Source organism: Lithobates pipiens, unplaced genomic scaffold (assembly GCF_037356315.1).
Source record: "Lithobates pipiens isolate NorthernLeopardFrog02 unplaced genomic scaffold, aLitPip1_a1.2 Scaffold_16, whole genome shotgun sequence".
Taxonomy (NCBI): domain Eukaryota; kingdom Metazoa; phylum Chordata; class Amphibia; order Anura; family Ranidae; genus Lithobates; species Lithobates pipiens.
In genome coordinates, this window is record NW_027507748.1 from 308,914,467 (window position 1) to 308,936,795 (window position 22,329).

Below are 22,329 nucleotides of genomic sequence, written 5' to 3' on the forward strand. Positions count from 1 at the left end.
TGTTGAGGCAGATTGTGGGCACTGATAGGTGGCACTGTGGGCACTGATGTATGGCACTGTTGGGTGGCACTATGGGCACTGATGGGTGGCACTTTTTTAATTATCTGGCGGTTACTGGCAGGGGGCAGATGGGCACTGATACGCTGGCCGTGATCGGGACTGATGTCCCGATCACGGCCGCCGGTGATCGGCTTTTGTTTTCTCTCCTTGCGCTGACAGCTAATCATGTTTTGTCACATGATCAGCTTTCATTGGCTGACAGCTGATCACGTGGTAAGGGGTTGGGATCCACCCCTTGCTCGGATCCCTGGTCAGGCGAGTCTCATAGACTCGGCGATCACAGAGCGCGCCCCTCAGGGGGCGCGCAGGTCGCTCGTGCACGGGACGAAGTCAATAGACGTTGTCCCGGCAAAGCAGGTCCGCGCTGTAGCCGTCATTCGGCTATAGCGCGGATCTCAAGAGGTTAAACTTCCCTCCTAAAAGTTTTTTTCCTTTAAAATTCCTTCCTAAACTTGGGATACGTGTTATACAACGATAAATACGGTAATGTATTCAAGGTAGGGCCCGAAAGTGGATCAAGCCCAGGGGCCCCCGCCACTGTTATTCCTTCCCTGCACCCGGTTTCTCAAAATGTTCCTCTTGAAAACCTCCTATACCATAACCAGTCCCAATTATACATTTTGAAGTCCTTATAGTCCTCATTATACATCATGTATTTAGTCCTTTTGGTGCAAGTGATTTGTCCTTCCAGAATGTTCAGTTCAGAGTTTTAAAGCTGAACTCCAGGATTCTACAAGTTTATCATTTTTAGATCCTATCACCAGCAGCTATAAAAACACTCATAAAGTTTAAATCAATTTAGCTTACTTTTTCTGTAATCCTTTATTTTCAGGACCGTGTGAGGTCATCTTCCTAGAGAAACACTCTCTAAGAGGAGAACTTCCTGCATTGCCACGCATGATATCCATAGGGGGTTTAAGGAAATACACTTCCCATGGTGCATTGGAAGAAGCAGGAAGTCATGGGAGATTGTTAAAGCGGAGCTGAGGCTGTACTGAGAGGGGGGCAGGGACTGAGCTGATCATGGAGATGAGTTCTGAGCTATGGGTGGGGGTGGGGTTAAGAGAGGAGCGGGGCTGGGTTTGAGTTGAAGGAAAAGCTGTGTTGTGATGCTTATAACTGGGAGGTACAGCCAGGGAGTCTGACACTCCCAAGACCTGTCCTACACTGGCACAGAACTACAATGGGGAAGTTACAAGACCGATGGCTGTGGGGACAGAGGGAACAGAAATCACAGGGAAGGAAGCCCGTGAATTTAATAATGCACATGCATTTTCTCTTAAAGTACAGCCCAAGGAAACAAATGGAGTACGCCTGCTCAAGGTAGGAGAGCACCAGCAGCAACATAGACATATTTTTCTGGCCAGAGTTCTGCTTTAACCACTTTCAGACCGGACCATTTTTCTGGTCAAAGACCAGACCACTTTTTGCGATTCAGCACTGCGTCGCTTTAACTGACAATTGCGTGGTCGTGCGACGTGGCTCCCAAACAAAATTGACGTCCTTTTTTTCCCACAAATAGAGCTTACTTTTGGTGATATTTGATCACCCCTGCGGTTTTTATTTTTTGCGCTATAAACAAAAATAGAGCGACAATTTTGAAAAAAACGCATTATTTTTTACTTTTTGTTATAATAAATATCCCCCAAAAATATATAAAAAAACATTTTTTTCCCTCAGTTTAGGCCGATACGTATTCTACATATTTTTGGTAAAAAAAATCACAATAAGCGATTATTGATTGGTTTGCGCAAAAGTTATAGCGTTTACAAAATAGGGATGGTTTTATAGCATTTTTATTAAATTTTTTTTTTTTTTTTTTTTTTTTTTTACTAGTAATGGCGGCGATCAGCGATTTTTATTGTGACTGCGACATTGTGGGGGACCCATCGGACATTTTTGACACATTTTTGGGACCGTTGTCATTTATACAGTAATCACTGCTATATAAATGCAGTGATTCCTGTGTAAATGACACTGGCAGTGAAGGGGTTAACCAGTGGGTGGCAGTGTAGGGGTTAAGTGTTCCTAGAGGTGTGTTACTAACTGTGGGGGGGTTGGGCTTTCATTTAGTGAACACTGATCTCTGCTCCAATCACATGGAGCAGAGATCAGCGTCACTAGTTGCTAGGTAGAATGGAGAAATGCTGTTTACACGGCATTTCCTCCATTCAGCCGTCCCATGAGACGATCGCGGGGATGCCCGCGGCGATCGAGTCCGCGGGTCCCGCGACTGGACTCACGGGGGTCCCGACCAGGGCGGCATTGAAGATTGGACGTACATGTACGCCAATATGCCTGCCCGTGCCATTCTGTCGACGTACATCGTCGTGCGCTGGTCGGGAAGTGGTTAAGCAATCAGCTTATCATCGAATACTTGGAAACCTTGTTTAATTTTTTCCAATTCACACTGTAATCATATTTCAATGTGTAATTTTGTCAACTTGACTTGATTCTAAGGCAACTAGAATGCCTTTCTTTTTTACGATATTTAACTAGTGAGGCTACATCAGTAGTAACTTCCAAAAAAGATCTGTGCAGGTTTCTTAGGATTTGACTGGACTTCTGCATTAACTAAATTTAAATATGCTCCCACCCTCATTCTAACTGCTATAACTACCTTGTAGAGGATAAATGTGTATACTTATTTATTTTTCCGATGCTCTGGTCCGGTCACGTGACCAGTTCCCAGAGCCATTTTCAGCATAGAGGAAGGACAGTCAACAATTGATGTCTCATAGTAAGTCTATGGGTGACATCATCACATATTCATTACAACCATTGTCAGTGTTCTCTTCTCTTCACTGGAGCCAGCAGCTCGGAGTGAACACGTGACTGAACCGGAGTGCCCTGAGAATAGATAAGTAAACACATCTTTCCTCTACAGCAGTGGTCTCCAAACTGGCCTGGGGGCTGGATGCAGCCATTTCCATGCCTTTATCTGGCCTCTGTTCATCCCACTGACACCAACACTGGGGCACAATTCCTCCTACTGACACCAATGATGGGCACGATTCCTCCCACTGACACCAAGATCCGGCCCCCCCAAAGTCTGAAGGACAGTAAAATTACCCTTTTTTTTTTTAGAAAGTTTGGAGACCCCTGCTCTACAGGTTAGTTAGTACAGGGCTTATAAAGGGTGTGGGAGCATGTTTAAGTTAAGATAGGAATTGACTGGACTTCTACTTTAGGGCACTTTCACACTGGCAACACCAGGGTGTCGGCGGTAAAGGCGTTCCGCAGTCATTTTTGCAGGGCTTCTTGGTTGCTAGCGGGGAGCTTTTAACCTCCACAAATGGCCGAAAAAGGTTTAAAAGCCTTTATTTCAATGGGCAGGGGTGCTGTAGGAGCAGTGTATACACCGCTCCTACAGCACCTCAAAGATGTTGCTGAATAGCCGGGCATCCGCGATCGCTCATGACAGAGCAAGAACTGGGATCTGTATGTAAACACATAAATGCCGGTTCTGTCAGGGGAGAGGAGACAGATCATGTGCTCCTATTAAGTAGGAATCTATCCCCTATTTTATACAGGCTATAACGTTTGCGCAAACCAATCAATTTACGCGTACAATTTTTTTTAAACAAAATATATGTAGAAAAAAACTGATGAATTTTTTATTTTTTTTTTAATTCTGGGATATTTATTTATTAAAGCGGGAGTCCGCAAATACTGCAGCTGCTGACTTTTAAAATGGTGACACTTACCTGTCCAGCGCACCCGCGATGTCGGCACCCGAAGCCGATCTCTAGATCGACACTCGGGTGCTGCCGCCGCCATCTTGGGTATGGGAATCAGGAAATGGAGCCTTTCGGCTTCATTTCCCGGGTTACCTACTGTGCATGCGCGAGCCGCGCGGCGCAATTCGGACGGTCCCCGCTGCCTCTGGGAACTGTGTGTTTCCCAGCAGGCAGCGGGGCACTTGCGCAAAGGGGCGGGCAGTTGCGGAAAGGGGCGTAATCTACGCCCCTTTCCGCAGACAGCTATCCCGGAAGTGGGTGCAGTTACCTGGATTATCCAGGTAACTGCACCCCCCTCCCCCCTGAAAGGTGCCAATTGTGGCGCCGGAGGGGGGGGATTCCGATGAGCGGAGGTCCATTTTAGGGTGGGCCTCCGCTTTAATTTATAACAAAAAGTACAAAATATAATATTTTTTTTCAAAATTGTCACTGTTTTTGTTTATAGCGCAAAAAATAAAAACCGTAGAGGTGATTAAATATGACCAAATGAAAGCTCTATTTGTGGGAGAAAAGGGACCTACATTTTGTTTGGGTACAGCATCGAACGACAGGACAATTGTCAGTTAAAGCAATGCAGTGCTGTATCGCAAAAAATGGCCTGGTCAGGAAAGGGGCAAATTGTTCCGGGGCTGAAGTGGTTAAAGACTACATGTATTAAAAATTAACTACATGGTATGTAGTTTGTGTGCTCCTACATAGGACAACAAACTCCTCAAAGAGAATCATTGCTTAAACCATAAAAGATGAAGAGACTTGATCTGCCTAAGGGAAGCAGATTAATGTTGAGCTGATAGCCTTCATTCATATCCTATGAACAGCATTCTTTAGCAGTGGCACAGAATTTGTATAACCGCAAACCATATATGACTGTTCATGCTAACCGTATGTAGCAAAGCACAGTTGAGAAAATCAAAGCCCACCACACACCAATAACAATATGCTAATGAGAAAAGCTGAGAAGAGCTGTGGAAAAGGATGGGGAGGGAAGGAGGGGGGAATGGAGGGAGAAAAAAAAAAAAAGGGAAAAGGCGGGGAAGGAGGAGGAGAAGTCAAGGAAAGAGGTGAAGGAAGATGAGGGAAAGAGAGAGGGATATATCTATGCTCACAAAATATTAAATTATTTAATGTTTTCAATAAACTTTTGAAAAGGATTTAGAGGCAGAAAATAGTATGTTGCTGTTTAAAAAAAGTTCTCATACATATTTTATTTATTTCAGATCGAAAATGAAAAGTTGAGACTGAATTTACATGATATAATAAATGAAAATGAAGACTTAATAAACCAGTAAGCTACAATAAAAATAGTTTGTATTCCTGTTTAATTGAAAGTGTAAATGTGGAGAAATAAAAATATATGCAGTGCATGGACTATTTCCACTGCTTTAAAATTTTGCAAAACATTGCAAGTATAGAAAAATACCTGGTGATCCTGTCAGAAATCCACTGAGCTGCTAACTTTCTAATGTGGGCTGACAACACTGCCTTTGCTGCACAGATATCTTAAGTAGCATTGTCATCATTGATTTATTCTTCCTGTGATGGACTACAGATCTTGCCTCTGTAATCGTGGCTTTTCTCCCCAGCATTGTTGGAGGGCAGTTTTTTCTCTCTCCCCTAATGATGGAAGATTGTCTTGACAGATCCCAGTTTTCCAGGTTTGGGTGGAGTTCTGCACCAGCAAAGTCAGGTTTCCTATCAAATCCTGAAGTTACTATTTTTTTTTTTTTTTTTTTTAAATCATCTTTATTATTTTCCTTATGTAAAATTCAACAAACAATTGCATTCAATCCTAATGCCGGCCATACACGGTTCGAATTTCGAAAGAATTTTCTTTCGAAAATCATATCTAAGAATTTTCGTATGAATTTCGCACCATTAGTGGGCTGCAGTAACAGCCGATTTTCGTGCGGAAATAAAATTTGAGGAATCGGACATGTTGGAAATTTTTTGAAAAACGATCGATTTTCTAATCAATGATGGGAGAATCGTGCGAGAAACGTAATAAGAAAAGAAAATGTACGGAGATAAAAGAAAATGTACAGAGATAAAAGAAAATTTACGGAGAGAAAAGATTCCCAGCCAAGAAAATTCTTTTCTGTAGCAACATGAGGTGAAATTGAAGGCTTGGTCGGCCGAATTTTGAAAATCAATGGTGGCATCATCGGATCACCAAAAAAAACGAATTTTCTGATTTTGAAAAGAAAATTCGTTCGAAATTCGACTGTGTATGGCCTGCATAAGGCATTGAGGCTTAAACAAGTCCTTCAATGTCTTCACATTTACATACATACTTATCCATAACATATCTATAACAGTACTAGATGGTGGCCTGGGGTGGGGGGGTTACTGGAGGAGAGACATCCTGTGAGAGAAGAAAAAAAAAAAGGGGGGGGGGAGAATTAAATCTGCCCCCTGTGTTATTTCCCTTCTTTATGTGCTTTTATTATGCCCTCGTGATTCCTTTACTAAAAAAACACACTACAAAAAAAAATAAAAAAAAAAAATTAAAGGTTGTGGTTCGGTTCTCATGTCTTTCTCTTTCTTCTTTCCTTCTCCCCTCCCTTCCCCTTTACCCTTTCTATGATGCACCTTTGGAGGACACGAGCTTACGCAGCAACGTCTCGATTTTTCCCTTCCTTCCTCCCTCTCCCTTTAGGGACCTCTGGGAGGTTCAGGAGGGATTATCAGAATCCTTTATCTGGTATATCTTACTCTTTCTCTATCTCTCGGGAATAGTGCTTCCAGCCTGCCCATATGTTTTTATATTTTTCTTGTTGATTTTTTATATTGTATATCCATTTTTCAGTCTCCATTATTTTATCTACCTCTCTCTTCCATTCCAATACGGTGGGACATGCTATCTGCCTCCAATATCTAGGTATTAATATTTTTGCTGCATTCAGCAGATGTGGTATGACTTCTTTTTTGTATGATTTGATGGATCCCTCTGTCCCGTGAAACAGATATTGTAGGGGTGTCATTTCTATAGGTTTTGCTGTTATCCTCCCTATCCAAATTGCCACTCCCTCCCAAAATATCCTAATTTTTGGGCAACTCCATCATATATGAAGGTATGTCCCCTTATCTTTGCATCCTCTCCAGCAATGCCCATCCGCTGTTGGATATATCTCTGCTATTCTGGCTGGGGTTCGGTACCATCTGGCTATAAACTTATATGATATTTCTTGTATTGCTGCACTTATTGATGTCGAGTGCGTCATTTCCATAAGTTTTTTTATTTGTGTTGGTCTAAATGTGCATCTTAATTCCTTCTCCCACTCTCTTATAAAGTAAGGAAGTGTGTTACTTTGTTCACTAAGAACTAATTTATACATGTGAGATAGTAAATTACTTGGTTTTTCCATTTTCATGCACATCTTCTCATATGTCGTGAGGGAGCTCAGAGGTCTTACTTGAGGTTCTAGTTTGTTAAAAAAATCTCTCATTTGGTAATATCTCCATCTCGACATATATGTATATCTCCTTGTGATGATACTAACTCTGTTAAGGGGAGTAAACTTCCTAATTGAGCATATCTTAGACACCTTGTATTTCCCCCTGAGCCCCAGGAACCTAATGCTCCCTTTTCTTTCCCCGGTGGAAACCATGGGTATCCACCTAATGGGGCTAGCGGTGATGTGCGTGGGGCATATTTTCCATTTTTGTTCATTCTATCCCATACTGCTAACGTGTTCCGTGGTAATGGTGATGTCCACTTTGATAGCGCTCTATTCGTGGCCTGTATCCATGGAGCCCCTGCTAGATTTCTGCCGCCATACTTTCTTCTACCGAAACCCATGCCTCGTTTAAGGAGTCATGGCACCAGTTTAGTATTCGTACCATAGACATTGCTTTATAATACATAAAGACATCTGGAAGCCCTATTCCACCTTCCTTCTTATTTCTGTGCAGGATATCATATGCTATCCTAGGGTTTTTATCATTCCATATAAAAGATACGAACATTTTACGTATTCTCTTAAAAAAGACCTGAGGCACTGCTATAGGTACAGTATATAAGATATATATTATTCTAGGTATTATATTCATTTTCAAAGTATTTATCCTTCCGAACCATGTCAATGAATGACCCTTCCACCTGTTTAAATCTTTGGTTATTTCTGTTATTAGAGATACATAATTAAGTTCATATAAAGATTTGGCCTCTGCCGTGATATGTACTTCTAAATAATGTAATGATTTCTTTTCCCACATAAATGGCAAGTTATTCTTCATTAACATTGACATCAATGGTGGTACATGACAAGGTAATATTATGGATTTTTCCATGTTTATTTTAAAGTTGGACATTTTTCCATATCTCTGGACCTCCTCCATTAGTGCCATTATTGATCCCTGTGGTTCTGAAAGATAAAATAGTAGGTCATCAGCATATGCTGATACCTTGTGCTCTTCAGTTCCTATTCTAATCCCTTTTATTCCCTTATTTTCTCTCACCCTGCACAGAAATGGTTCCAGAGTCAAAGCAAACAGTATTGGGGATAGGGGACACCCTTGTCTTGTGCCATTTCGTATGTCAAAGCAGCCTGATAGAGTACCGTTTACCTTGATTCTTGCTCTAGGTTTTGCATATAGGGCTGCTATCCATCCCATCATTCGATCTCCCATACCTATTACTTTCAGCACTTCCTTCATAAAATCCCAGTCCACTCTATCAAATGCCTTTTCAGCATCCATTGATAGCATTGTTCTAGGTAGTTTATCTGGGCCATTTTGCATCCAATAAAGTATGTGTAAGGCTCGTATGGTATTATCTTTGGTTTCTCTGCCTTTCATAAAACCTGTTTGGTCACGATGGACCAATTGTGTTACCTCTTCTTGTATTCTAGTAGCCATGATTTTTGCCATTAGTTTTGTATCTGAATTAAGCAATGATATGGGTCTATAATTGGCACATTCCTGTGGGTCCTTCCCAGGTTTTGGCAAAACTGTTATATATGCTAGCAGTGCTTCTGAGGACATTGGGTTAGAGGCTGTAATTTTATTGAAATATCTACATAAGGGTGTAAAATTTGGGCAAACTTCTTATAATATGCATTTGTTAACCCATCGGGTCCTGGGCTTTTCCTCCTCTGCAGATTCTCTATTGCTTTTCTTATTTCCTCTTTAGTTATTGGTTCTTCTAATTTTTCTATTATCCTGGGGGGAGCGTTGGTATTGTAGAACTACTAATATATTCTCTCATCTCTTCTATCCTCCCCCTATCTTCCGCCTGCCTCCGAATGGGTTGGATATCATATAGCCCCTTGTAAAATTGTTGAAATTCCGTAGCTATTAGTTTCGTATCCTTTACTTTATTATTCACTCTAATCTCGTGTACGTGAGATAGTTCTCTCTTTTTTTTTTTTTTTTTTTATTGTCTAGCCAGTAATCGGCCACATTTATTCCCATGCTCATAGAACCTGTGTGCTAAGAATCTATATTTATCCCTGGCCCTTCTGTACAGGCACCTGGAAAGCTCCTCCCTCAAAATCCCCAGCCGCCCGGCATCTCCTGGTTCACAAGTACTCTTATGTTTGATCTCCAATTCATTTATTTTTTCCAGCTGATCTTCTATCTTTTTTCTTTTTTCCCTTTTAACTCGTGTTCCACGTGCTATTAATTCTCCTCTAACTACAGCTTTGTGAGCTTCCCACACAGTTTGCTCCGATACTTCCTCTGATGTATTTAAATCAAAATACTCCACTAATTTATGTTGAAGGTCCTCTAGTATTTTTTTATCGTCCAATAATGATTCATTTAATCTCCACGTTCGTTCCCTATGACCCACGTATGCAGGGGAAATCGCCGGCAATACCGGGGCATGGTATGAGATCGTTATTGGCTCAATACTTACTGTTTTTACATATTCTAAATAATATTGGTCTACCAAGATCCAGTCCAGCCTGGAGTAGGCATTATGGCTCTTTGAGTAGTAACTGTCGTTTTTTCTTTCTCCGTTTAATGCCCTCCAACTATCTACCAAATGTAAAGCTTGGAATATTTTGAATACATGTTTAAGTGCTCTAAGTGATGGTGGTGTTTTCCCTGTTGTATCTAGTTTAGTATCAACAATAATGTTAACCACCTCGCGCCCGCCCTATAGCCGAATGACGGCCGTAGAGCAGGTGCGTTCGTCCGGGAGGCCGTCCCTGGACGTCCTAATGTTTACTTCCGCAATTCGCTCCACCGTGGGCGCTTATCACGGAAGTTCTGTGTTCGCCGTGTCCCCCGGGGACAGGCAAACACAGATCGCTGTAAACGGCCAATCACAGCGTCCGTTTACAGCATGATCGGCGTGTCCAATGGGAGATGATCTCATATGTAAACATATGAGATCATATCTCAGCGCCGCTCTCCCTCCTCACACAGACAGTGTGAGAGGGGAGAGATGAACGGCTGCAGCGGCAGCCGTTCTGCCTTGAGGAGAAAAAAAAAAAAAGTGCCATCCTCCCCCAGCAGTGCCATCCTCCCCCAGCAGTGCCATCTGTCATCAGTGCCACGTGTCATCAGTGCCACGTATTAGTGCCATCTGTCATCAGTGCCACATATTAGTGCCATCTGTCATCAGTGCCACGTGTCATCAATGCCACTTATCAGTGCCATTAGTCATCAGTGTCACGTGTCATCGGTGCCATGTATTAGTGCCATCTGTCATCAGTGCCACATATTAGTGCCATCTGTCATCAGTGCCACGTATCAGTGCCATCTGTCATCAGTGTCACGTGTCATTGTCCTGGTGCTTCAAAAGTGTAATAAATAGTCAACAAGTTAGATGTGTAATTTATGTTCCTAGAACACATGATGGCGCTACCTGCATGTTGGGCCTCTCTATGTGGCCAGGCTGTGAAAAAGTCCCACACATGTGGCATTGTAATACTCAGGAGGAGTAGCAGAATTTTTTGGGGTGTGTCATTTGTGGTATACACATGCCACGTGAGAAAAATAACCTATTACAATGACAATTTTGTGGAGAAAAAAATAAATGAAAAATCTTAATTTTGCAAAGAATTGTGGGAAAAAAATTACAACATCAAAAAGCTCACTATGCCTCTTACTAAATACCTTGGAATGTCTACTTTCCAAAAAGGGGTCATTTGGGGGGTATTTGTAATTTCCTGACTTGTTCGGGTCACAAGAAGCGAGATAGGCCACCAGTACATCAGATGTGATCAATTTTGTGCGATTCGCACCACAGCTTGTAGACTCTCTAACTTTCACAAAGACCAAATAATATCCACTAATTTGGGTTATTTTTACCAAAGATATGTAGCAGTATAAATTGTGGCCAAAATTTATGAAGAAAAATTTATAATTTGCATAATTCTGTCACAGAAACAAAGAAATATGCGTTTTTTTTCAAAATTTTCGGTCTTTTTTCATTTATAGCGCAAAAAATAAAAACCCCAGAGGTGATCAAATACCACCAAAAGAAAGCTCTATTTGTGGGGAAAAAAGGACAAAAAATTCATTTGGGTACAGTGTTGCATGACTGAGTAATTGTCATTCAAAGTGTGAGAGCACCGAAAGCTGAAAATTTGGTCTGGGCAGGAAGGGTGTTTAAGTGCCCAGTAAGCAAGTGGTTAAAATCCCCTCCGAGAATCAAGAACCCTTCCCTAAATTTTTCTAACGTTTTTAGTGTTTTTTCCAGAAAGTCAACTGTGTGAGTATTTGGAGCATATATCGAAGCAAATGTGTACCCTTGTCCCTGCAGTATTCCCTTAATAAAGAGGAACCTCCCTTCTGGATCTATATTCACCACTATGGATGTCAGTGGGCACGTGTTCCCAAAGGCTATCGATACTCCTCTAGCTCTCGCAATAGGCGATACTGCATGGAACCACTGGTTGTATGGGAATAACGGTAGCCTTGGTACGGATCCTGACATAAAATGTGTTTCTTGTAGAAAAACTATGTCTACAGCTTGATGGTTTAATTCCTGCCATAAACGGCCCCTTTTTTGGGGTGAGCACAATCCCCTTACATTATAAGTCATTATTTTTAATACTTTAGCCATTTCTTTAATCTAGATATATACCATTCTTAATCTGTTGCTGCGTATCTTGTCTTCCCCACCTCCATGTACACCTACAAAAGAACCTCAGAAAAATTCCATACCGACCACAACCTAACACTTTACTTAGTAAAATGTACCAACTATCGGTAGGGTGAGCCCGCTTGGTTGCTCCTTGCTCCTCCCGAGCCCTCCCCCCCCCCCCCTCCTGCATATCGCAGGTTAGTCAGTCCCTTTCAATGGGACCCGCCTAATTGAGGGGAAAAAAAAAACCCGCAATAAAATTTAAGTAGTGATTTTGAGAACTGGCCCATACCTCCCCCCACTCCCTCCTGGCTTCGCTTATTTCTATTTCTTACTGAGTCTCTCTTCTTTTCCCTACCTTCAATCCTCCCCCCTCCTTCCCCAACTCTCCGTTGAGTTCCCTCTCCTTCCCTCTCCCCATTACCCTTTACATTTTCCCCCACAGAGAGGAAAAAAAAAAGGAAAAAAAGGTTCCGATGGGGTGAGGAGAAGGGACCCAACATTAATATATAGCAAGCCCCCTCTCTCCCCTCCCCTCTCCCTCCCCCTCTTATACTAAGGTATACTAAGGTTTTTCATTAGCCTTTTCCTCCCGCTTGAGACCAAGGCTCAGGTCGTTGCATAGAGTTAGCTATTCTCCAGTCCTGGAAATCGATTAGTGGAAGTTCTAATATTTCCAAGAACTCTTAAGTCGTCTCTGGTGCTGAGTACTGCTGTTTTCCCATTCCTTGATGCTATCAAGCGAAATGGGTACCCCCATCGGTACCTAATATCCGCTGCCTGTAAAGCTTCCAGTAATGGTCGGACCATTCTACGCTGCATTAGTGTGCGGCGGGATATGTCAGGGAACAAGAGGATATGGCTCCTTCATATTCAATTGTGGGGGTGTCCCGTGCAATCCTAATTATTGTTTCCTTTATAGTGTACTTATGCAGTTTGCATATCGCATCTCTAGGCTTGTCTTTATTTTGAATACCATAAGAGGTGACACGATGAACTCTATCCATTTCAATAAATTCAGGCGCAGCTGTTCCCATAATTTGACAAAATAGCTTTTGAACCACCATTGGCAGGTCACTACTATGGTATTTTTCAGGTAGTCCTCGTATACGTATATTCTGGCGCCGGTCCCTGTACTCAAATTCGTCCATTTGGTCTCTATAGTTATTCATTACTTCCTCATGGTATTTAATAGTATCCTGGGCCTCTGCTACCGCCTGTGCAATCTCTTCTTGGCTATTTATCTCAGGGAATGTAAATATCCCCTATGATAGCAATAGGTAGTGACAGGTATTCATTTTTTTGAAAAAAATGGGGTCTATTAGACTCTAAATCTCTCCTCTTCCCTCAAAGCATCTGACTACACCAAGTTCGGTGTGATAAAATGCTTTCCCAATGGCGCTGTTTATATCCGGTGAAACCTAAGTCATGAAATGCTCATAGCTTCCGCTTTCCTAGGCCATAGAGATGGATGGAGCGGATGGAGCTGATGAAACCACCTGCTGTATTCTTGGATTCCCTGGTGGGACAGGAGTGCCCCAGAAAACCATGGAAGATGGCGGGAATGGTTTATTGCAATCTGTGCCTAAAAAAAAAAATATATGCCGAAGCATGGGGGCAATCCGCCCCTAATGTTAGGAGAAAATCACCACCCCGGCCCCCATGCTTCAACATATATGCTCTTTTTTTTTTTTTTTATTGTGGTAGTGAAATCACCTACAGTCCTGGAGTCACAGCTTTACGTATCGTGGGAGCAAATGCTGTTGCTGTCAGAATAAATAAACCCGTGCTGCGGCTGAATGGCATACCTGCTAAGCAAATAATGGTTAACAATAAAACAAAGTAACATTACAGTATAACAGTAAGGCATACCATACCTACAAAGCAAATTCAATTAAGCACAGTGGAAAAAAAAACATTTGTTCTAAAATACAGTAACAATAGAGTGAGAACTATAGATATGGAACAATAGAGAGCGATAAGGGAGAGAACGATAAATAAAACAAATCTTTTTGCCTTTTTTTTGCACTTTTATGTAAACTGCAACTGTAAACGTTCCAGATTAGGGTCTCTCAAAATGTGATGGCCATCTCATCTTTCAAGACCTTGTATAAGTGTGCCCTGGGACTGTGTAGTGCTGTACCCTATGCTAATACTCCACTAGTGTGTGGTAGAGTTTGAAACCGTCACTGATGTAGAGATCAGGTTGGTCAGGACAGGAGGTTAAATAAAAGCGCATGCCATGCCTAAATCCACTGTCTGGAAACAGAAAGGCTGTTATTATCTCTTCCTGGAATTTTAGGAAGGATCCAGTATCTCCTGAAGCTTTGTATAGCACAGAAGCATTCAGCAGAGCTATTTGGAATAAATATACAGACACTTTTTTGTACCAGCATCTGGCCTTATGGGCAGTTAAGTATGGTGCCAACATCTGGTCTTTGAGGTCTACCCCTCCCATGGTAAGGTTGTATTCGTGGACACAGGGATTTCTCCACAACACCAGTCGCCATAGGAATTTCGACTGTTGTGTCTGCGTGAATGGAGGACAGAACAAAAACTTTCCGATTTATCCCTTCACTTCACTGCAAGCAAATTATTACATCTCCAGCAGGCTCACTCCCCCTGTCTTAAGTCGGGAATCTTCAAGCTGTTGGGGGGGAAGACCCGGAGATTAAACCGCACGGTGCCACATGCGCCAATTCCACAATCAAAAAGGTGACTAAAAAGTGGCACGCTTGTATAATGATTGTCCACGTACAAGTGGTACTCCTTTCTGAATAAGGGTGATACAAAGTCCCACACAATCTTACCAGCGCTCCCTATGTAGTCTGGGCAGTTCTCCGGCTCCACGTGACTATCTCGTCCCTTGTAAACCATAAAACTATATGTATAGCCTGTTGCCCTGTCACAGAGCTTATACATCTTGACCCCATATCTGACACGCTTGCTGGGAAGATACTGTTTGATAGCCAAGCGGCCAGAAAATTTAATCAGGGACTCCTCAACGCAGACAACTTGATCGGGAGTAAACAAGGCTGCAAACTGTTGGTTGAAGTGGTTTACAAGGGGCCGAATTTTGTAGAGCCGATCAAATCCAGTGTCACACCAAGGACGACAGAGTTCACTGTCATTAAAATGCATGAACGCAAGATCTACTCATATCATGGAAGCAGAGAACAGGGGCATATGATGAATTGGGTCAGTGCACCAGTATGACCCCAACTCACTCTTTTTACTTATGCCTATGAGAAGGGATAGGCCCAGAAAGGTCTTAAATTTGGAAACCATAATAGTTTTCCAATCTCTGGCAAGGGTCAACTGGGGATTAGCGGCGATGAATTGACCAGCATACAAATTGCTTTGGTCCACTAGATCTATAGTGAAAAATGGTGAATAAAAATCAAGTGACGTAAAATGAAATGTTTCTGGATGGGGGAAGTATGGGCTCCCAATTCAGATTGGCAAATGCAGCGAGATGAGCACTATGGGCTCGATGGGCCTGTGTTGGTCTTCTTGGTGGCTGGGGGACACTACTTGTGCTAGTCACCACACCAGCTTGATCTGCACTTATGGGACTCGCCACATCACCAAGTGTTACTGCAGTGCCAGGATGTACTAGGCTGCTGGTGCTTGCCAGTTCACCAGAAGGATGAGCGTCACTAGTACTGTCTCTTTGCTCCATACAAGAGCCCTTCGGCTGTCGGCTTCTGCTGTTGAACCTCAACAGCAGAAGAACTGGGTCGGGTATGCCTGACCTTGGCAGGAACCACTACTCCGTCATCAGAGCTATCTGTCAGGGTGCCACTGCTGTCTTCTGGTTTGTATTCTCAGCCTGAATTTGACAGATGGATGACTTCCTCTTCACTCTCATCTGTCATGCTCAGAAACTTGTAGGCCTCTTCACTAGTGTACCTTTAATTGGACATTGTGGCCTCTAAATTTACTGATACAACTAGTGAAACTCACAGGAAAAGAGCACCTGATTGTCAGCGACTGCTTCAAATGCTACCAAGAAAACTGTTAGCATTCGCAGGGATCAGGCCTGACTCTGCAAACGCTGCAGTTATGTTTTGTAAGTGACAGTGACCGATTGATACTGCACTTGGCTGGGCTGGACAGAGGAGCTAAACGCAGGTGCTAGCAGGTATCTGGGCTGATCACGCTAATGCTGCGTTTTTGGGAACCCTAAACTGCTGGGGACGCTAATATAGATCTGATCAAATATATTGATCTGTTCAGACACTATATTTTTAAATAAAATGTTTTTTTATCACTGGTTGTCTCTCCTTGAAGATTCACTTTGGACTCTGTCCATTTTCTATATACGGAACCCACTTCTCCTTAAAGGCACAGGGGTGCACTGGACACCCAGCAAATAGCACAATGGCAGCAAAGGTGTCCAGTGTGCCCCCTCACCATTTAAACAGTACAAACAAAAAGCAACTGCCCCACACTATAACTGGCCTTAACAGCAAGGAGCACATGGAAGGGCAACGCATGTCAAACAAAAACAAAGAAAAATTACCAGCTCAACTTACCAGCCAGCCTGAAACAAACCGAATTGGCCTGTCTGATAGTTCACATTAAAAAATAGGATTTTTATAACGGCTTACCTGTAAGATCCTTTTCTTTTGAGGTACATCACTGAACACAGAGGTCCCTCCCCTCTTCTAATACACTTATATTGCTGTGCTACAAAACTGAGGTACCTCCAGTAGGGGGAGGGGTTATATGGTTATAGCTGTTATAAAAAATCCTATTTTCTTTCTCGTACATCGCGGGACACAGAGACTCAGTAATTACTGATGGGATGTCCCAGAGCAATGCTATCTGAGGGGAGGGGAACCACACAACATAGGGTGTAATCAGACCCGAGGAACCTGTACCGCTACCTGCAGCACACTACACCCAAAGGCGATGTCCTCATGCTTTCTCATATCCACCTGATAAAATTTGGTCAATGTATGGACTGATGACCAGGTTGTGGCCTTGCAGATTTGAGCCACAGAGGCCTGGTGATGCACTGCCCATGATGCACTAATAGCCCTAGTGGAGAGCGCCTTGATTTGAAAAGGCAGAATCTTTTGCTTTAAACCATAAGCTTGAACAATTACTTGTTGTATCCATTTAGCAATGGTAGATTTTGATGCTGCCTGTCCTCTCTTAAGACCCTCTGGCAATACGAACAAAACATGTTTTGCGAACCTGAGCAGTCACTTCCAGATAGACTTTGACTGGTCTCACTACATCCAAAGAATGTAGTGACTTCTCTTCCATAGAGCAGTGATTTGGGGGAAAAAGAAGGCAGAACAATATCTTGGTTTAGATGAAAACCTGAGACCACCTTCGGTAGAAAACTAGGGTGAGGTTGTAACACCACTCTATCCTTGTGCATTATTAGATACAGTTCTTTATAAGAGAGGGCCGCTAATGCTTACAGAAGAAAAATAAATTTCCTTGTCAACAGAACTAAGGGAATTTGATGTATCGGTTCGAAATTCTGCTTCTGTAAAGCCGACAGAACCAGATTAAAATCCCAGGGGTTCAGAGGCGCCCTAACTGGAGGATTAAGGCTTCTATAAAGCTTTGGACCAAAGAATTCGAAGCAAGTGGACGTTGAAACAGAACCGATAAGCCAGAGACTTGGCCCTCAATGGTACTCAAGGCCAGTTTCATCTCTAACCCATTTTGCAGAAATTCGAGGATTCTGCTTATGATCTATTTTCTGGGGTGCCAACACCTGTATTCACACCAGGAGACATATGCTTTCCAGACTCTGTGATAAATCATTCTGGAAGCTTTCTTTCTTGCATTATTCAGATGTCACAGGACCCGAAAGCCCACAATTCTTCAGAATGTGGGTTTCAATAGCCAAACCGTTACATTTTGCGTTTTGTAAGGTAGGATGGAATACCAGTCACTGGGATAGCAGGTCTGGACGGGATGGTAGGGTCCAAGGAGAGCCTACTGCCATCTTCACTATTTCTGCATATCAAGCTCTTCTGGGCCACGCTGGGGCCACCAGAAGCACCAACTTCTCCTGCCTGATCATGCAAAGAAGTCTTGGCAGTAGCAGAATAGGAGGGAATGCATAAATTTAGAGAGAACTGATGCCAAAGAGTTACCAACGCATCTGTCCGGCATGCAAGAGGATCCCTCATTCTTGCCACAAAGTTGTCGACCTTGTTGTTGAACCTGGACGCAAAGAGATCTACATCCGGAACCCCCCCCCCCCCCCCCCCCCCCACACCTCTGGCATATAGCCAAGAAGACGTCGGAGTGAAGAGACCATTCCCCTGGGACTAACTGCTCACGGCTCAAGTAGTCCACCTGCCAGTTCTCTACCCTCGGAATGAAGACTGCCGATATGCATGGCACATGTCTTTCTGCCCAGATTAAGATCTGGGTTACTTCTCACTGAGCTGCACGACTCTTGGTGCCCCCTTGGTAATTGATATAAGCCACTGCTGTGGCATTGTCGGACTGGATCCTGACAGGGCAACTCTGCAACCTGAGTGTCCAGGCTTTTAGGGCTAAATACGCCGCACAGATCTCCAGAATGTTGATGGGGACCATCTCCCTTGGACAGTCGACTGTTCCAGGACTGCCCCCCAACCCGAAAGACTGGCATCTGTTGTTAACTGTCCAGGTAACTGGTAAAAAGGATTTTCCTTTCCGCAGATTTTCGGGTATCAACCACCAGCTGAGGCTCTGACACCTTGTAGAGGACAGATGCATCGGAAAATCTAACGCCTGAACTTTCTTGTTCCAGGCCGATAGGATATTGTTTTGCAGTAGCCTTGAATGAGACTGAGCGTAGGGAACTGCTTCGAATGAAGCCACCATCTTCCCCAACAACCTTATGCAAAAACCAATAGAAGGACCCTTCTTTGCCCTGACTACCTGAATCGGTTCTCTTATAGCACTGATCTTTGCTTGGGGTAGGAATGCCCTCTGCTGGGCTGTATCTATGACCAGACCCAAATATTCTAGTCTTCTTACTGGTTTTAAAGAAGACTTCTCTAAGTTGAGGACCCAAACTAGGCATTCCAGTTAGTTGATTGTGGTGACCAAATTTTGGTCCAGACGGGCTACAGACCGGTCTATCAAAAGCAAGTCGTCTAGGTATGCTATTATTGTTATACCTTGGGCCCTTAATCTGGCCAGAGGAGGGACCAAGATCTTTGTAAACACCCAAGGTGCAGTAGCTAGCCCGAAAGCCAGAGCTACAAACTGAAAGTGGGATTTTTCTACTTCGAAACGCAGGAACTTTTGATGAGCAGGAAAAATAGGTACATGCAGGTACGCATCCTTGATGTCTATTGATGCCAAAAATTCTCCTCCTTGTAGGATGGACACTACCGATTGGATCGATTCCATGCGAAAGGACCATATCTTTAGAAATCGATTTAGATCTTTGAGATCTAGAATGGGTCCGACATCTCCATTTGGCTTTGGTACCATGAAAAGGTTTGAATAAAACCCCATTCCCTGCTCTTGCATGGGAACTACCATGATAACTTTTTGGGACAATAGTCTAGGTAGGAGAGACTTCTTTTTCTCTGGGTCTCTGGGTACATTTGATCTGAGGAAATGAGAAGGGAATTCTCGGAATTCTAGTTTGTAATCTAGAGTTATTGTGGAGGCCACCCATTTGTCCAAAATTCCTCCTGCCAGAGCCCTGAGAACTTTAGTAGTCTTCCCCCCACTCGTGTGAGTGGGGGCACCCTTTCAGAAGGAGGTCTTAGCATTTTGTCTTGAAGACCTTCACCTCCAGGACTTCTTTTGTTCCTCGGGTTTAAAAAAAACCTTTGAGTTTGACGGAGGAGGCCGTCCTAACTGCCCTAAGGCTGATGACCCTGGCACTGGAGAAAGCGCCCATTTAAAGTAGGGACGTTTACTCCTTTTCTTGACTGGTAAAAGGGTGCTTTTCCTACTAGAGATCCTTTGGATATAATTGTCCAAATCCTTTCCAAACAGTTTTGCACCATGAAAGGGAAATCCCGCCAGGAGTTTCTTACATGGTGATTCGGCTGACCAATTTTTCAGCCATAAGATTCTACGCATGTGTACCAATCCAAGCGTAAGGCTAGAGGTCTGAAGGATAGAATCTCTGATAGCATCAACAGCAAAACACAAAGCCGCTGGTAGGTTAGCTAACCCCCGGGCTTACTGTTCAGGTAAAGCTTTAAGGACCTGTTTTAACATGGTCTCTCAAATATTGACAGACTCCAATTGCTGCCACTGTAGGTTGAGCTACTGAACCTGCTAAGGAGAAAACATTTTTTAATAGGAATTCCATTTTCTTACCAGTTGGATAGCATCTGAGCGTTGTCAACAGGACAAGTCAGGCTTTTGTTTACGGAGGAAATGGCGACATCAGCTGCCGGTATACCCCCACATCTTACAAAATTTTTCCTCCATAGGATAAAGTGTAGAAAACTTTTTAGGAGAGAAAAAAATGTTTATCTGGGTGATCCCACTCAGAATAGATAAGCTTTTCCAGCAAACCATGAACAGGAAAAGCATGTGCAGTTTGTGGAGATGAACACAGAAGAAGTGGATCTTTAACTGACTCCGGTACGGGTAACTTTAACGTGGAACGGACCAATCCAGCAAGAATTTGCACCATCTTTTCATCCTGAGAAGCTGAAGAGGGCCCTTCTCCCCTAGATTCCTCAGAAGTGGAATCACCAGTCTCCTCTCGATCCTCTGAGGAAGATTCCTCTCCTTTATCCAAGAGTTCCTGAGGGTCCTGGATGACAGAGGGGGGCCTAGTGCGTTTTCTTCCACTGAGTGAAGATGCGATTAAGGCCACTAATCTTTCCTCTAAACCATTTATGGTTGAGGAAAAAACCTCCTGTGTAATGTACACAGGGACTGAAGTGCCAGAAGCAGCTGCAGCCCCTGACCCCGACGGCTCTCCCTGGCCAGCCTCCCGGGGTCCTGCAGGGGGGGAAGGTGCTGCAGAGGGGGGGGTCCTCAGAGCCTGAAGAGGACCCCTTAGAGCCCCTATTCTTCAGGGTACTTGTACCCTCTTCTACCCATAGTGCAAAGCAACAAAAGGTAGAGGTACCACAAAAAAATGCACTGACTGCTGAGCACTGTAGTTCAGCAGCTGCGTGCATCTGAAAGAGTGCACTTTAAAGCCTATGTAGCCTAGTGCTTCGCCCCCCCCCCCCTCCTCCGACCACTTCCGCCCCCACACTCACTTTTTAAAAACAAGCGTTTCCCGCACGAGCAGAGGCTCTAACCCTGCTGGCAAGCATGGAGGGGAGGCTGGGGCAGAGGAGAGGAAAGGGCCGGTGGATGTGAAGATGCTGCAATGGCATCGGCGAACGGCGGTGGATGGCAGCGGGTGGTGCGATATGTTACCGCTCTCTGCCCAGGCCTGTCTCAGTCCCCTAATCCGTGGAGGGAGAATCCCAGAAGGAAAAAAAACCCTTACCTTCATCCTTCCTGGAGCTTGGCTGGAGGAGCTTAGAGCGTGGACACCAAGCAGACAGATCAGGCATGAAAGGTATGTGCTCTTGGCAGCCCCCGGTGGCGATTATAGGCATAGCATACATTTACTTAAAAGGAGAAAACCTACTAGAATTAGAAAAATTCTTGGAGTCTCCCTTACCTTATCCAGCTGCAGGGTCTGATCAACAGACCCAAACTTCACCTCTTACAGTGGGCTCCGTTAGGAAAAAAACCTTCAGAGACTGGGGCCCCCTTGAATAGGGGGATCCGCAGTTCTGGGCCCGTAAAGCACCCTGCCAGGAATATGGCTAAAAAAAAAAAAAAAAAATACTGGGTCCCAGGGTCCAGCTCCCTAAAAAGAGAAGCGTTACAGGTAAAACCTTGTTTCTTTGGACATGAGGCCCGGGTACCATCCAATTCGGCCTGGAAAAGACACTTTGAATGGATCCGGTTCCATAGCTGGCCCCAGTAAGGATATACCAGCGGAGCTCAGCACAGCACATCTTTACTTGTGACCAAAACCTAAGACACTGGCGAAAAAACGGAGGTACCTCCAGTAGGGGGCGGGGGGGTTATATGGGGGATTGAACTTTCTGTCTAGGGTGTGCCAGTGTCCAATCACCTAGTGATACCCTATAACCCATCAGTAATTACTGAGTCTCTGTGTCCCGTGATGTACGAGAAAGAAAAAGGGTTTCGTTTGTACACAACAGCAAATACATGTGTAAGCTGCAGAGGCCACTTCAATGCACCCCAGTATTATCCCACAATATATGCCTTTTTTTTCCACTGAAGATTTGACCACGAATCCTTCAAAGGATTTAGGAAACTAAGAGCAGAGGGGAAACTCGGGTGCTGCCAACACCAAAGCAGTCAAATGCAAAAAATAGAAAAGAAAAAAGCTTCTGTAGACACCCCAATATGCCAAAAAGAACAAATTGCAGGCGATTAATGCCGGTCATGCCACAGTCACTGAAAAGATGGACCATGTCTATTTGGAACTCCTGCCTAATGCTCAATTTTCCT

The 22,329-nt window shown here is 43.7% G+C and overlaps 1 protein-coding gene across 1 annotated transcript in view; it reads left to right on the forward strand.

Annotated features, from left to right (window-relative positions):
• SYCP1 (synaptonemal complex protein 1) overlaps positions 1-22,329 on the forward strand; it is a 149,262-nt gene that overhangs the window by 23,930 nt on the left and 103,003 nt on the right. The window contains exon 2 of the mRNA XM_077484458.1: positions 5,018-5,085. Within this exon, the coding sequence (XP_077340584.1) occupies positions 5,018-5,085 (68 nt within the window). The remainder of the gene's footprint in view (positions 1-5,017; positions 5,086-22,329) is intronic.